Source organism: Gadus morhua, chromosome 7 (assembly GCF_902167405.1).
Source record: "Gadus morhua chromosome 7, gadMor3.0, whole genome shotgun sequence".
In the NCBI taxonomy this organism is placed as follows: Eukaryota; Metazoa; Chordata; class Actinopteri; order Gadiformes; family Gadidae; genus Gadus; species Gadus morhua.
The window spans coordinates 15240581-15257648 of NC_044054.1; the positions used below are offsets into that span (position 1 = coordinate 15240581).

Here is a 17068-nt window from a genome sequence, read left to right on the forward strand (position 1 = left end):
GGAAAATATATTATGTGAAAAAGATGTTCAACTTTTATGGAAAGTGTGCATTAGTATTAGGGATGCACCGAATTTCCGGCCACCGAAAATTTTCGGCCTAAATTGGCCCAAAAGCGCATTTTCGGTTTTCGGCCGAATTACTTTTATCACCGAAACAACACGGCCGAAACAGAAATTTGTGATGACGGAAAAAAAGCGCGGCCATCACACGCTTGTCTGGATAAGCGCCAATGTGTCTTTTGTGTGGACGTTTTTCAATGTTTCTGAGAAAGACCCACGTATAGCGATTTGAAAAAATTGCAATGCCTTGATTTTAATGAAGTTAGTACACAGTCATAGCCATAATTGCAATGGTACTAGGGTTGTGTTACCGAGTATAAACGGTATAAACTTTGAAACTAGGTCAACCTCCATCTTCTCCGTCAACTCTCCTCTCACGCTCGGTGACAGCGTCTGGCAGCGCGCCAATTCTCGGTGACAGCGTCTTATAACGTTCTATATATAATAGTATAATATAATTGTATAGATAATATCACGGCCAAAAGCTCTGTGCGCCTCCGGGTGGCCGTAGCGCGGGGAGCTCTCGTAGGAATTGGGCTTCGCGGGGTTTGTTTACCGGTTACCGGTCTTGCGTGTTCCAACACTTTATTAGGTAGCCTATCTATTAGGTTTGTAAATATATTTTTCTTTATGAAAAAACACATCAAATATAAAACACTGCAAAGACAAACTGCCGAACTTTTAACCTTTTTAACCTAATACCGTATACCGCGGCAACCCTAAATGGTACTAATAATTTCTTTCGCTGTTTCGGTTTTCGGCCTTGGTTTGCTCATTTTCGGTTTTCGGTTTCGGCCAAGAATTTTCATTTCAGTGCATCCCTAATTAGTATATAATGCAATGCAGAGAATGTTTAGGCCTGTGTCAAAATTTTGATAATGACAAATGCTTAGCAATGCTTGTTGGCATTAGAGTGTGATTATGCTAATAGAAAGCGTGCAAGTTTTATTTATTGAATTTACTCGCTAAATTCTTGTTTCCTGTTTCATTCTATTCTAAGAAAAATCATTCGGGCAAGAGGATGAATCATCCATAAGTTGAATCTGTGTATTGCTACAGAGGCCAGTATGCATGATGTTGAAAACCTTTAATCACATCTTACAGTTCACTACCGCTGGAAGTTTTTTAAGACAATTATACACTTACAGTTCACCGCCTCAAGCAACATGATCGGTCGAAGCAAACATGAAGGTTTATCTGCGATCAGACTTTTGATATGATTCCAAGGTCTGATTGGAGTCTTGTAAAAAGATGTAGCCTATGTTCGGTGTTAACTCTTGTGACTACATTTTGCCACATTAAATGTGCTACTGCTAACATTCATTTGCAAAAATAATTATTATATATATATATATAATTATCATTTTTGCAAATTAATGTTAGCAGTAGCACTTTTAATGTATATATATATATATATATATATATATATATATAACTAAATATATAACTAAAGGGCACTTCAACGTCTTCATTCCCAGGTCCAAGGTCTCCCACCCCTTCTGGGTGCAGCTGGGTTCCTCCTCCTCATCCTCTACTCATGTGGTGCTCAATCACAGGCCCGCTACGTGAGAGCGGACCTTCCCTCTTGTTGTGAGGAAGTTAGTGACGGTGCCGAGAAGGGTCTGATCAGGTGACCACTTTCAAACGCCATAGCGGCCATTTATATTCAATAACAATAAAAATCAACAAAAACATTGGCAGATCAAAATATATTTCTCAAAAAGTACTTTCAACCCCTTCAAAAGAAAACCCTGATGTAAATTGAAGTTGATAAATTGACAAAGCAGCCGTAGTCCTTCTTTGACTACAGTTCTGCTTCTCCTTTTTCTCTGTGTCTGTGAACACAGCAGCCATTTTTAGATTCAGCTTTAAAGCTGATGCTCCGCCTTCTCCGGTCCAATCACTTTGTAATTGGCTCTCTAGCTTCACCTGGAACCCCTTTTGAAGGAGATCATTCAAAGAAAATAAAAAATCATATTCAACTCCTACAATAAAATTACAACACAAACGTATGTAAGTAAACAGAATAAGAATCATAAAAGACAAATTCACATCTTACTCTTGACACATTCATGCTTCATCAGGATGTTTTGGCTTATTGGCTTATACTGCCGTAAGTAACTTAAAAAGCTCATAAAATCGTATTACTTCCTTCTCAAATGCATCAGCAAACCAATAGGCCTATTATGGCTATTTATGACGTTTGATTATCAATCAACTGTGGACGATTTGGAAGTCAGTGTAAACCGACCTTCACATTGTCCTCCCATTAGGAAAGAAGCTGTGATCTTGGAGCTTCTACATGGATCTCTTCGTAGCCTGTCCTCTCTTCGTCTAGAGCTAACCTGCTGTGAAGATATGTGTGTGTTTAGGCAAATAAATGTGACATCAATGTATCCAGGGAACCTTTAGTTAAATAGAAGCACCAACAACTCAAGAAGGTCAGCTGCTGTTTTATGGAGGGGGCACTTTATCACTGCCAAAACCCATGAGCAAACAAACACAGCTGTACAAACTAAGTATTACTGTACTCATAATAAAGTTACCTCAAAGCACCAGATACCGCAACGCATTCTACCTCGCTCGTGGGATAAGACAAGGCTGTCAGAAGGAACCATGGGATCCTCCAATCAGGGAACACTGCCATATTGAGAAGAAGCGGATTAAACCAAATAATAATTAATAATAATAATTCATTGAATTTATTTAGCGCTTTTCTAGACACTCAAAGACGCCTACAGTGAAGGGGGGGGGGGGGGGGGGGGGGGACCTCACTAACCACCACCAGTATGTAGCACCCATTTGGGTGATGCACGGCAGCCAATCGGCGCCAGAACGCTCACCACACACCAGCTTGAGGTGGAGAGTGAGGGATGAGGTGGAGAGAGAGGGAAAAGAACATTTAACACTACTATGGACCACATGTAAACCCTATCGACCACATTTAAACCCTATCGACCACATTTAAATCCTATCGACCACATTTAAACACTATCGACCATATTCAAACACTATCGACCACATTCAAACACTATCGAGCACATTCAAACACTATCGACCACATTTAAACACTATCGAGCACATTTAAACACTATCGACCACATTCAAACACCATCGACCACATTCAAACACTATCGACCACATTTAAACACTATCGACCACATTATTATAAATAATGTCTCCCCATAATAAAAAATCATTTCACGATAACTTACAAAACACTGACCTGAAAAACATCAGTATCAACATAATAAATAACATTCCTCCTACATGGAGATGGTCTGGCTCAGACCCCCTCAGACCCAGTCAGACCCCTCAGACCCCCTCAGACCCCTCAGACCCCCTCAGACCCAGTCAGACCCCTCAGACCCCCTGAGACCCCCTCAGACCCCTCAGACCCCCTCAGACCCAGTCAGACCCCTCAGACCCCCTCAGACCCCCCAGACCCCCCAGACCCCTCAGACCCCCTGAGACCCCTCAGACCCCTCAGACCCCCTGAGAACCAGTGAGACCCCATCAGAAACCCCAGACCCCTCAGACCCCCCCAGACCCCTCAGACCCCCCAGACCCCTCAGACCCCCCAGACCCCTCTATGCTTCCATTACATAAGCCTTCTGCCTTGCCTTGCCTACATGACAACACCAAGCTAATCAATACAACCTCATCTTTAAATGCATCATGATGCACTCTGATGAACACGCCCTGGAAACAGGAGTAGGCCCGTTGATGCATTTATAGCTCTAATCAGAATCAGTTCATGAAGGTGCGCAAGATTAGACACACCTTCACCATTACAATGGATAAAATATCCATTGTAATGGTGATTGTACCTAATTTCTGTTTTGTTTTTGTTTTTCTTAATAGATGCGTCATTCCTGCACTTCAATTCCAAGTTGTCCCTTAAGAGCTGCCCATCCTGCTGCCGACTGCTCCATTGTACGCTGGGTCTGGCTTTCAAACTGCAGAAATAAAAATATTGAAATGCCGTATGATAACACATCAAGAGCTTTGGTTTGGTTAATTGTATTTGAGGTTCATCCACCATGTGCCTTCCAATGTGGGTCCAGCTAAGAAAAAGTCTGTTTGTGGTACAGCTAGCTACTTTATAAACGGTGGTGATTAACCAAACCAAGCAGTGGTTTGGGGGCCAATGAAAACGTTTGCCTATAAATTGCTATGGGGACTTTTTTTTTTTAAGAATTAGGTATAATTAAGTATAATTAAGAACGGAAGTAGAGTTATTATTTTTTAATACCGGTACATAAACACTTAATAATTAACGACAAGCGTAATAAAGAACACACTGTGACTGCGCAATATAATACAGTGGAACCTGGAACGTCAACGTTATTTATTGATGGAAGCGCGACAAAGGTATTTTCCACCTAAACACACGTGATAACACACGTGATTGTCCCCCACCGGTCCGGGGTCCCGGGCCCGCGGAAGATATCAATGATGATGTCAGTAATGTTGTTCCTTATTAGACCACACAATATAGCCTACCATATAATTCAGTTCAGTCCTTTTCAGTTTAACTTTATTGTCCCAAAAGGGAAACTTGTCTTGCAGTTAAGTACACATAAATAACACAAGATACACAAGGACAAACAACAAAGAGATATACACAGGCTTATATAAGTTAAAAAACGGTCATAGTTATTAGGTCACGTGATTCAAAAACAGTTACAGGAACAGTATTTGCAAAGAATTGTGCAAATAGAGCAAACGTAGTATTACGCTAGGAATAAAAGATGTCTTTGTCCTATTGGACTTATAAAAAGGGACTCGTCTCCGGCCTGAGGGTAGGGCCTCAAATGAACAATGAAGGGGATGATTTTTACAGTCCAATACAGACGTTGCTTTCTGAATAACCTGCTTCTCATAAATGTGCAGCAAGGATGCTTGTGGACAGCCAATCAACTTCCCAGCCACCTTCACAACTTCACCATGGCTGAGGTTGTTTTTGTCCCCAAGGCTGATGCCATGCAGGCAATTAAAGAAAAAGTGAGAACCGATTCTATAAAGGATTTGTAAAACATAGACAACCTTATCGACATTGAAAGAGTTAAGCTTCCGAATGAAGTATAATCGTTCCCTTCTTGCAAATAGTATCAGTATTAACGTCAAATTTGAGTTTATTGTCTATCATTGTTCCCAGATAGGTTATACCGGGCAACAATCTCTATGCACTTTCCATTTATGTAAGCAGGTGGAGGAGAACAAGATTGGTTTCTTCTAAAATCAATGGTCATATCTTTTGTCTTTGAGTAAAGTACTGCATATATGTGAGGTGCTTATGCCAGTGGTGACCGGTTCCTGCTTCTACACAGTATGGTCAACACAACACCCTACCGTTGTGTCCTGTGTTTACAACACCACTCTCCTGTCCTGCCTAGCCCCGGAACCACGACAACTGAGGCATCACAATCACGCTTCATCACTTTCCATGTGAAATAAACCGTGATATGAAAGTTAAAACTATAATTCAAGAATATAATTGTATCATATTGGCAGGTTTAGAGTAAATATCATACAGATTAATTAAGGATAAGCTTTGGGAAGGACATCCGTCATTCAGGGGCGGTTGCAGAAGGCCAATATCTCCCTCTAGCGGTGACTCTCCAAAGTGCTGAATTCTCTGTTCGTACTGCATTCTCAATCTTTCATGATGAAGCAGTGTGACAATATGTTTTGAAATGTTTGAACCATTGGTTTTCTTTCACCCTCCAGAGCTGACGAGGGGCTCTGGTCAACTCTAACGGTGATTGTCCATTTTTTTTTGGGATTAATCAATTTGATTAATCAATACATGGATACGAGTGTGACGAAGGCTAGATGATAAAAATAAATAACTGACGCTAAATCTGCCTGGTTCATTTCATTGTTGGAATAAATGTCTAGTAGGCCTAGTCATATATTTTGTCTTCTTATGAAGACGAGTGCGACACTATGAAGCAAACGTGAAACTTGAGTTGGAATAGCTTTGTGAGACCCATTGGTAAATGATTTGCAGTCAACAAACGGTTTGAGGTTTTAGCCGACCAACAAATAAACACAGGGTCAATGACTTCTAGTCAATATTTAGAGTTGGTCTGACACAACATGATCCGTCCCTTTAGTTTCTTATTGAGAGTGAAACGCCAAAGGAGAGAGACTAAAGGCTGATATCTAGTTCTGCTACAGCCTACATCTTCACGGTGACTTCTCCCCCGTGTTCCCGGAGGCTCGTGGTGAACATGAGGCTGGGCGGACAGGTGCTTTGGGTGCTGTGGGTGCTCGCGCTGCACGCCGCATTCGCTGCCGAAGGTGAGCCCCCCCCCCCCCCCCTTAGAATACTGCTATTTCCCATTATGTATTTTTTACTTAATTTATTGATTGTTGAACTTGTTGTACTTTCCAGTGATCAGGGAGCATGACTTTCTGACTCATTTGTTTATTCATTCACACGCGCGAAAACAACAGAAGTGAAGGTGGCGTAAGAAATGAAGTAAGAATAGAGTGATGGAACCAACCAAAAAGGGCTTTTCGGGGAGACTGGCCCCACTGCCCCTCTGAATATTGTAGGCTGATGTTACAAACGTGCCTTTCCACAGAGTCCTGTGAGGCGCGCTGTGGAGTCTTCGATGCGCAGCGGAGATGCCAATGTGACTCCATGTGCGTCTACCACCAAAGCTGCTGCCAGGACTTCCAGTCTGTCTGCCGAAGGAAAGGTGTGTTTTCTCATGGTTCTCATCTTATCTGAATTTGAATATTATTTGACCAACATCGAAATATATCGAGCAATTTATTCGTAGCTAAATTTAAAACACAACTGCAACATTTTCGTTGATCCTTAACCCGAAGCCCTCCTCCTCCGCTAGCCGCTCGCGGGGATACGTTCGGTAACCCGGATGACCTCTACCCAACGGGGAGTAGCATGGATGGGGCTGACGTTACCACCAGCATCACCCCCAGCCCCACCACGATCGGCGCTACCCCAAATCCCACCACCACCGGCGCTACCCCAAACCACACCACAACGGCACCCATCGCCGCCTCCCCCTCGGACCCCGACGAAGTCTCTTGTAGCGGGCGGGCGTTCGACGCCTTCCTGCAGCAGAAGAACGGGTCCGTGTACGCATTCAGAGGTAGGCCTCATCCTGTAGGAGGTGTAGGCCTCGTTGAGTAGGAAGTAGGCCCCTTACAGTAGGAATTGGGTCTCGTCAAGTAGGAAGTAGGCCATGTCCAGGAAGAAGTAGGCCTCTTCAAGTAGGAAGTAGGCTCCGTCCAGAAGAAAGTAGGCCTCGTCCAGTAGGAGGTAGGCCTGGTCCAGGAGGAAGTATGCCTCGACCAGTAGGAAGTAGACCTCTTCCAGTAGGAAGTAGGCCCTGTACAGTGGGAAGTGGGCCTTGTCCAGTAGGAAGTAGGAATCTTCCAGTAAGAAGTAGGCCTCTACCAGTAGGAGGTAGGCCTCGTCAAGTAGGAAGTAGGCATCTTCGAGTAGGAAGTAGGCCCCGTCCAGTAGAAGGTGAGCCTCTTCCAGTAGGAAGGAGGCCTTGTCCAGTAGGAAGTAGGCCTTGTCCAGTAGGAAGGAGGCCTAGTTTGTTTTCCGGATCTGCTGGTTAGGTTGGTTTGCCGTTCTTTGTATTTCTAAATGCTGTCTGTGTATTCAGCAGCACCATATACGCACAATAGGTTTTAAACTAGAAGTGATATACCATTTCATGTGCATCATATCTTATGAATATTAAAGGACACATATTATGGTGTTTTCCCAACAAGTAAACCTAGTATTTGAGGTCCAGAAATCATGTTTTTGAAGCTGTTTGCTGGAAATTGCGGAAAAAAAACGTATGAGCTCATGAGCTATATTAATGTTTGGTTATGACCCAGTATAATATTGTATAACATACAATACACTCACAAATTGAATTATTATCCCAGGTGAATATTTCTTTGAGCTTGATGAGAGTTCGGTTCTGCATGGGAACCCAAAGCTTATCAAGGATTTTTGGGGGATCCATGGTCCAATCGACGCTGCTTTCACACGCATCAACTGCCAAGGAAAAAGCTACATCTTCAAGGTAAGTTTCCGCCTAAAATGGTTTACCTTTCCCTGGGTTTTTTTAAGACGTAGAACTGTGGTAAAAGAAAATTGTTAGAAATAGAAGAAAGGGGGGAAACATTTATAAATCTAAGTCTAATTGTAAGAATATCCACAAATCTTTTCGAAATACAGATTTGGGAGAAAAAAATAAAGCTTTCGGCTAAATAAGTTCACAATTGAGTTGGTCGTTTTTTATTCATGGTAATAACTGTAGCAATAGAGTGATATTGTTGTAGTAGTTGGAGGCTGTAAACTGTAATAGGATGTCCGGAAGCTCATTACTTTACATTGCGTTGCTTCTCATAGGGGAATCAGTACTGGAGATTTGAGGGACAAGTTTTGGATGACGATTATCCTCGGGACATCTCAGTGGGCTTTGAGAATATGCCCAACGACGTTGATGCAGCCTTCGCTATACCAGCTCCAAGCCTCAGTGGGAAGGAGAAGGCCTACTTCTTTAAAGGTACGTGGCGTGGTGAATTCAGCCCTCTACCATGGCAGGCTGAAAGACTAAAGCCAGCACTACTTTATTATACAACGAGGAAAACTACCGTAGGCCTATCTATAAGGCCACCAAATTACATTTTGTCAAAATGTGGTTAAAAGATATTGTGGTGGGAATTCCAGAACCACGTCAATAATAAACTTGACCAAACTGGGTAAAATAAAGAGTCATCCGAACTTATAACAATTACGGTCATATATTTGGGTAATAACAGCATAATAACACAATCATACAACAAACAATTGAACATATAACTATAATCTGAGGCCTAGATGGGAGTCCTTCCCACGTCTCTCCAAGAGCCCCACAAGGAGAATTTCAGTGCATTGGCCAATGGGGAGGGGGTTACTTACACAGTGGCACGGGTCTCAGAACTGCTGAGAACAGCTCTGCTCCCCACATGATGTGTGATGGAACAGTCCATCATGTTGTTGCCCCTTCATCATGTAAGCTCTGTCTCCTATTCCTTGCATCATCTAGCCACTCTACCTGTTCCTAACATTATCCAACGTTAACCCTTGTTGCCGGGCCAACCGGTCATGAGGGAGCAGAGATCCCCAAATGCATTCTTGTACTTGATGAGAATACTGGAAACTCTGTCCATTAAGTAAACATTATTTGATTTGATAATTAACAGTTATAGTGTGGGGTCTCATAGTGGTGACTTCTCAGTTAGACCCCGAGGGTGTCAGTGAAAAGGCATTATCAACAAATGGCAGCTACAAAAACAATGTGAAAACACAATTTTTCCATTACCATGTGTCCAGAAATGGCTGACGTTTTTTCCATATATTATCTGTTTGGTCCTCAATTTCCAATGCTGCATAGGCCAATGTAAAATGCACGTGTAACAATGATATTAAAACAATTTTAAGCATTGGATTAGCTTGGTAGTGCATTGTTTCCTCATATGGTGAGGAGGACCCAGGGCCGATCATGTGACGAGTGCGACGGATATACCAGTTATACCTGTTGGTGTCCAACTACCTTCAACCTGTCTTCAGAATAAATCCAACGCCCTCAGCTGTCATGGGACACATTCTGCTTCACAATCGCACTCTGTGGGGGGGGGGAATAAAACACAAGAACGAAGAAGGTTGGAATGGCCTTCAAATAGAAATGATGAGGTTACCCTTGTGAGGTTTACTGGTAAAGGCCACTGACTGAATCATGTTATTATTTTCTGTTTTGTCTTTCAGGCGACCAGTATCATCAGTATGAGTTTAAATTCCAGCCCAGTCACGAGGAGTGTGTGACCATGACTCGATCCTCCCCATCCATGAAGTTCACACACTACACCCAACTGTACCACGACCAGCTGCTGGAGGAGATGTTCGCAGAGCTCTTCAGGGGGCCTTGTACGTGTGTGTGTGTGTGTGTGTGTGTGTGTGTGTGTGTGTGTGTGTGTGTGTGTGTGTGTGTGTGTGTGTGTGTGTGTGTGTGTGTGTGTGTGTGTGTTTGTGTGTGTGTGTGTGTGTGTGTGTGTGTGTGTTAGCCAAGTGTGTGTAAGCAAAGTGTGTGTGTGTGTGTGTGTGTTTTTGTCATGCATGTACATTTTTGTGGCTAGTGATTTATTTAATATATGTATTATATGCATTTGTGTCAATTCCCCTCACATTGTATTCACAACCTACACTCGCCGACTAAGTTTCTGTGGATATTGTTGGCCTTTACAAACACATACACATACCCACACTCTCTCTCTCTCTCTCTCTCTCTCTCTCTCTCTCTCTCTCTCTCCCTCTCTCCCTCTCTCCCTCTCTCTCTCTCTGTCTCTCTCTCTCTCTCAGTCCAGGGTCAGAGTAAAGGCCCTCGTCTGATCAGCAGTGATTGGCTGGGCATCAAGCCACCCATAGACGCCGCCATGGTGGGCCGGCTGTACCTCAGCCCCAAGACCACGCCCACTACTCCGGTGGTTCGCCCATCCGGGGGACGGAGGGGCAGTAAAAAGCGGCGGGGCAGGGGGCATCGCCGGAGGAGCCGTCAGAGAGGCCGTCACAGCCGCTCATTTATGCCAGACTACTACAGTTACTTCCAAGGAGCCTTCTATGGAGACCTGGGCAGCGACAACTACGGCAGCGACTACTTCGGCAGCGACTTCTACGCAAACAACTACGGCGCAGCGACCACCACCGCGCCCACGGGCCTGGAGAGCAAGAGCCTGCCCGTTCAGAACGTCTATTTCTTCAAGAAAGGTAGGCCTTTCCCTGCCCAGTATTCACATCCCTGGTCACCTGGTCCACTACCCGTCAGTAGGCCTGGTCACCTGGTCCACTACCCGTCAGTAGGCCTGGTCACCTGGTCCACTACCCGTCAGTAGGCCTGGTCACCTGTTCCACTACCCGTCAGTAGGCCTGGTCACCTGGTCCATTACCCGTCAGTAGGCCTGGTCACCTGGTCCACTACCCGTCAGTAGGCCTGGTCACCTGGTCCACTACCCGTCAGTAGGCCTGGTCACCTGGTCCACTACCCGTCAGTAGGCCTGGTCACCTGGTCCATTACCCGTCAGTAGGCCTGGGCCTGGTCACCTGGTCCATTACCCGTCAGTAGACCTGGTCACCTGGTCCACTACCCGTCAGTAGGCCTGGTCACCTGGTCCACTACCCATCAGTAGGCCTGGTCACCTGTTCCACTACCCGTCAGTAGGCCTGGTCACCTGGTCCATTACCCGTCAGTAGGCCTGGTCACCTGGTCCACTACCCGTCAGTAGGCCTGGTCACCTGGTCCACTACCCGTCAGTAGGCCTGGTCACCTGGTCCACTACCCGTCAGTAGGCCTGGTCACCTGGTCCATTACCCGTCAGTAGGCCTGGGCCTGGTCACCTGGTCCATTACCCGTCAGTAGACCTGGTCACCTGGTCCACTACCCGTCGGTAGACCTGGTCACCTGTTCCACTACCCGTCAGTAGACCTGGTCACCTGGTCCATTACCCGTCAGTAGGCCTGGGCCTGGTCACCTGGTCCACTACCCGTCAGTAGGCCTGGGCCTGGTCACCTGGTCCACAGTTACCAAAGGCTTGTTGTCCCCATCTGGCTTGGTCCTCGGCCACAGTGCAATGATGCTGCCGCCACAGTATCGGACCTGCGAACATGCAAACGTAAATTGTTGTATTACCTTGTGATTGGTCGAGAATCGACGAGGCTCGCTGGTAGTAGATGGAAACGGGTGAATGTTTTTGTTACATAATGGTAAGGTGAACCTGCCCGGGTCCACTGCCTCCCGAGCACTGTGGCTCCATGATGCCATGGTGCATGAGCGGGGCCTAAAGCATCTTCTCCCCCTGACAGATAAATACTACAGGGCCAACCTGAAGACCAAGCGGGTGGACTGCGTCACGCCCCCCTACCCACGGTCCATCGCTAGGTACTGGCTGGGCTGTGACGCTGAAGAGCCTACGGCGTCCCGCGCGGAGAGGAGACGATGAGATGATCCACAAAACCATGATGGAGCAACACCAGATACTGAAGATCATGGAGATGATGGGAGATAATGAGCGAACAATACATGAAGATAAATGGAGATAGCCGTATAATATTATGAGAAGATAATATTATTAGGAGATTATTATGATTTAATGATATAATATATTGAGTTAATTATAATAAAGTGACAATAATATGGGAGCTAAAATGATGAGATGTATTTAGTTCATTATCTGGAGAATATTAGGCTATGTATTGACGGATTGAAATTGCTTATTTGCAAAACAAAGACAATGCTCTGAAAGTGACCATTTCCACACTAAAAAGATGAAGATAAAAACTAAATGAAACAAACTTGAACAAACCAATGCTAACACATGAGAGCCCATTATGAAATGCATTTAATTTCCTGTCTAGGATTAATAAACAACATGGTATCTTTAGTCTCCTCTATTTTCTCTCCACCACATCTGTCTATTTCTCTCGGCTGATGGAGATCAACCACAGCCTCCTCTCAACAAAGATAAAAGCAGGAAGAATACACAGTTGATAATAATAATCTTCAGATTATATTGATAATAATCTGAAGTAAACGGAAAATATTTGTAATAATATTTTGTCCCCTTTTAGTGTAGGTGAGGTAAATTTATTTAGGTGGAATAGACTTGTCAGTAAAAGGCCCCGCTGGGATTCGAACCCAGGATCTCCTGTTTACTAGACAGGCGCTTTAACCATCTAAGCCACGGCGCCCCACGCTCCACCACGGGAAAAAAAGGTTTTTTAAAATTAGACACAAGCTACTCTACATATTTTATTTATAAATATTTCCAAATAGTTACTGTGTAAATGTACAGCCCAGTGAAATCCAAACACATAGATTAAATATTTTTTCCTTATAATTCGGTTAAAACAGGCCAGGTTGTGAAAGAGAAGATAATCGATCATCGCCTCCGAAGCGTCCAGATCTGAGTTTACTGAACCCTATGTCCTGGAAATCTTCTTCTGATGGACCTCAAGGGGGTGCTTCGGGTGTTCGTTGTCGGTGCCAGCAGACAGCGTGTCTCCGTAACCATTGTTGTCTGAAACCAGACACAGGTAGAGGGGCAGTCCCGCCCCGGAGGAACCTCGCTGCCGCACCGGCTTCCGACCGGCGGCGATCCGTGTTCGTTTTCCTCGGAGAAAAAGAGAGGAAGCCCCTCTGAGACGTCATCCCACTCGGGTATCACCAGGTCACATGGAAGTGCTTGGTTGCTGCCAAGGGCGTAACCATGGTTTAGACATTGGGGGGGTCCAATTTTTTATTATTATTTGTTAAGTGCATTGCCTACAATTCTATATATATATGAAAATGTGGACATTTAGAACATAGTTTCGAGGACTACCACATGTCATTATGTTATCAGAAGAACAGTGGCTGACCGTCGTGATCATTTCGGTCTATATATTCTGCTTGTATTAGAAGTAGGCTACTTTTATGTATTGCTGACAGGTAGGCCCAGGTTATAAACAATGTTGTGAGGCTGTCTAGTCTCACATTCAAAATTCTCACCTTATCACCTGCATGTCCAGAGCATGTCCCTGTCTGGCCACTGCTTTCAGCATGCCTGTCTCTCTCCTTCTCTCTCTGTGCTGCCTGCATCGTAACCATGTAATTTTATCAAAAGAACAGCGACTGACCTTCATGAGCTATATTTAATATTCTGCTTTTACGAGGCTACTCGTTTTATTTGCTTACTCAAAGCTCGGTATCAAGTTACTTACTGTCTGAAAAAAACTGCGTATGCTTGGCTGTTGGTCCAGTTTCTTCAGCTTTTTAGGTAACCTCAAATCCTCCATTACTCAACTTTACTTTCTTGGCTCTCACTGAAGAAAGAGTGTTGGGTAACCACGACAACGCAGAAAGTCGCGAGGTGGTTTCAAACTAAATCGCACAAGTGTACAATTAGGAGGGGGGATTCCCACACTTAACAAACGGAAATAAATTGAAAATAAATAAGACATAACAAGAGACCGATCCATTGACAGGGTTCATAAAAAGAGAACATATATTTTACATTTTATCCGGCTGTATATTGGGGGGGACAGGTTAGTATTTTCTCAACATTGGTGGGTACACGACCCCCCCAAAGAATGCGTGGTTACGCCCTTGGTTGCTGCACAACAGTCCCGTAAGCTCCAGGTTCCCGACCCGTTCCTCGGCGACGTCGTGATACAATGTGCGTCCAGAGTCCAGTCCGGGACAGCTGGGTGGACTCTGTTAGACCCGGAGACAGGGCCCGGTAGAAACACAGAAGCAGTAGGGGTTGGGATATTTGGGGCCAGGAGCTCCACATGGTAGTGTCTGTGTGAGGGTATGAGGGAGGACTGCCGATGTTCAGGACAAGACTTTGGCGCAGATGTAGTTTTCTTGCCTTCACAGTTCGGGATCACGTGGTACCATCAAGCAGATGCTTCGGCCAATGCAGTATTTTTTGTTACGCTTAATTGTAAACACAAACGTAACGAGAGGGCATTGCATTCCTGAATCTTTGGCTCTGAGCGAGGAAAGACCTTCCTTCACCCCAGTCCGGGTCCTGGTCCTGGTCCAGGGAGAAGGTCCGCTCCAGATGGGCCCCGCTGAAGGTGGTCTGACGGTGTTTCTAGGGCCCGGCGGGGCCTCCGAGGCCAAAGGTCGAGGGATGCTACCTTTTGGGTGGAAAAAAGTGGACGAGGATTAGATATTGCAATAAGCTATGACATGGCGTGTCGTTAATGTAATACATGCCTGTACATTACAAAGAGACACGCCAAACAACGTAATATCAATGTAAAACTATGTAGACGCAGTAGCAGCGCCAAATCATTATGATTGGGGCTGCTACGGGGGCTGGATTGTTTACCGCAGATGCTGTCACATTTTGAAGCAAAAAATAATACTACGAGAGAAAAACGAGATGCAATGATCCCGGGTTAATAGGCTACATAATTGAAATGCACGTTACTAAATGTTGCGTTTTACAACAATGCAAGCACAATTTAATTAGAATGAACAAATCAACAATGCATACAAAACAAACTTACGACAAAAAGCAAAAACACAATCACATCCAAAACATTGTCACCTCAGAAAGTATCTATGGATTTACAAAATAGTAGCTGTGAGCAAAAACAGGGCTGGATTGTGGAGTCACTGGACATACCAATAAGTGGAAGATACGTTTTCTTTCTGTACTCTTACAAAACATAATCCATCCCCCTCCTACCAAAACATAGAACTTACATACACACAGGCTAAACGCTGACGGTGTGGTCGACAGACGCTAATATTCGTTCAAAGACTGGTGAGTATAGCCTACTCACCAGTCGACGTAGAATTATCCGCCTGTTGCTGTGATTGGCAGGGAAGTGAACTCTTTCAGATGACGAGGTTGTGCTTTTCTCCTAGCACGTGGTCGCCGCACTTCAATGCCCATGGAAGCACACTGGTCTCTGGCACACTACTAGATAGCATTCCACGTTTCAACGTTGCTTCTCTCATTGAGGGTATCGACAACAGAGAAGACCAGATGCCAGCTCCAGATCTTTGGCCTGTTGATGATTGGATAGGGTTTTTGTGAGTCTGAATATGCTTTCCAGCATAGTGACGCGCAGGACTAACTGTCCATCAATCAATCCAATCAGGCATTTTGCTTCAGTCGCCCTATGAGCATTTGTGTTGGGCCAGACTCTCTGCTCCTGTTCTCCGGTTTTGACAGCCGGCATGGGTGAAGCTCCTTTCGATATGACATGGGCCGGCAATGTAATAGCTTATATTGTATTGGCCTGTAATAGCCTGCATTCTAATAGCCTACATTTTAGTAGCCTACATTGTAGTAGCCTACATTGTAGTAGCCTTCATTGTAGTAGCCTACATTGTAGTAGCCTACATTGTAGTAGCCTACATTGGAATGGCCTACATTGTAGTAGCCTGCAGATCACATTGGACGCTGACTACAGGTGCACTGCTGCTGAGTAGCGAAGGGCCTCATAGTCCTCCATGCACTAGATGGAGGATGCGATCATTAAGATCACCAAGGAAAACAATGTCTGGATACCACAGTAATTGCGGTTGTGTTCGTTGACCGAGGCTCGTCCGGGACACATGCGTTGCTTTTGAACGTGTAGGTGTGGGTTTGGGTGTGTGTGTGTGCATGTCTTTGGGTACATGCATGCTAATGCTAGTGTGTATCGTGTGCACACATATTGATTGATTTTGAATCTGTCCCTGTTTGTTGTTCTTTATACGTGACATGTGGATGTGTGTGTGTGTGTGCACACATGTTTTCACGTGCGTGTGGATGCGTTCACAGTCTTCCCCTGTGAAGCAGGGGAGGCTGGACTGCTGAGCAGCAACCAGGATGTGTGCTCTCCTTTCCTTTGCACAGTTCCCTCTCCCCCTGGCAGGCAGGAGGTCCGGCGGGTAGGTGTGAATGATGCTCTCTCTCCCTCGCCTCCACACTACCCTTCCTCCCAATATACACACCCTTCTTCCAGTAGCCCCGCTCTTTGATCTGCAAACTTCACAATTCACATTTCCTGTCATCTTAAGAATTTTTTCTCTCTTTTCCAGGGGGGTTTAGGGACCCATTACGGCCTTGCAGACCCTCCTTGTGGACCCTCCTTGCGTCCACCGCAAGGGCCTGGCGTGCGCCTCACAAAAATTGTAACCTCGCGTTGAGGCAACGCAGCGGCAAGGTCTGTGATTGGTCGGCTAACTAAAACCTGACGCAGAAACAAAAAAGGTTCAGGACCATGCGTCCATGCGGCAAAGTGACTGCATGGTCGTTGCGTCAACGTCAAACCATAACTAAGCCTTTAGTGTAAGCCCTGTGGTGTCCCGCTTGGTGCCTCAGCCCCTCCTCAGGCCACACATGCCTCTGTGGGGCTCGCAGAGGTAGAGACAACGTGTGACTCAAGCTTGGCTTCAGATAAAAGGAGGAGTGCTCCACATAGGAAGACAAGCACAAGACATGA

The 17068-nt window shown here is 45.1% G+C and overlaps 1 protein-coding gene, 1 long non-coding RNA gene and 1 other non-coding gene across 3 annotated transcripts; 1 reads left to right on the forward strand and 2 right to left on the reverse strand.

Moving 5' to 3' along the window:
• The first annotated feature begins 6074 nt into the window (after nucleotides 1-6074).
• vtnb (vitronectin b) lies at nucleotides 6075-12519 on the forward strand. Its single transcript, XM_030361996.1, has 8 exons — nucleotides 6075-6369; nucleotides 6657-6773; nucleotides 6924-7190; nucleotides 7987-8126; nucleotides 8456-8612; nucleotides 9854-10012; nucleotides 10445-10849; nucleotides 11942-12519. The coding sequence occupies exons 1-8, from the start codon at nucleotides 6300-6302 to the stop codon at nucleotides 12076-12078; spliced, it is 1452 nt and encodes a 483-aa protein (XP_030217856.1). The 5' UTR covers nucleotides 6075-6299; the 3' UTR covers nucleotides 12079-12519.
• LOC115547626 (uncharacterized) lies at nucleotides 12336-15500 on the reverse strand. The gene is made up of 3 exons (XR_003977394.1): nucleotides 15416-15500; nucleotides 13626-14761; nucleotides 12336-13327 (listed from the first exon to the last, which is right to left on the reverse strand). It is a non-coding gene; the product is annotated as an uncharacterized LOC115547626 (long non-coding RNA).
• On the reverse strand, nucleotides 12753-12826 carry trnat-agu (transfer RNA threonine (anticodon AGU)). Its single transcript has one exon. It is a non-coding gene; the product is annotated as a tRNA-Thr (tRNA).
• Nucleotides 15501-17068: the final 1568 nt, after the last annotated feature.

What these genes read in the sequence shown, in the direction of transcription:
- vtnb (XM_030361996.1), top strand. Translation starts at nt 6,300, where the DNA reads ATGAGGCTGGGCGGACAGGTGCTTTGGGTGCTGTGGGTGCTCGCGCTG. An exon ending in GTCTGTCTGCCGAAGGAAAG is followed by an intron (nt 6,774 to 6,923) that starts GTGTGTTTTCTC and finishes CTCCTCCGCTAG; the next exon opens with CCGCTCGCGGGGATACGTTC. An exon ending in GAAAAAGCTACATCTTCAAG is followed by an intron (nt 8,127 to 8,455) that starts GTAAGTTTCCGC and finishes TGCTTCTCATAG; the next exon opens with GGGAATCAGTACTGGAGATT.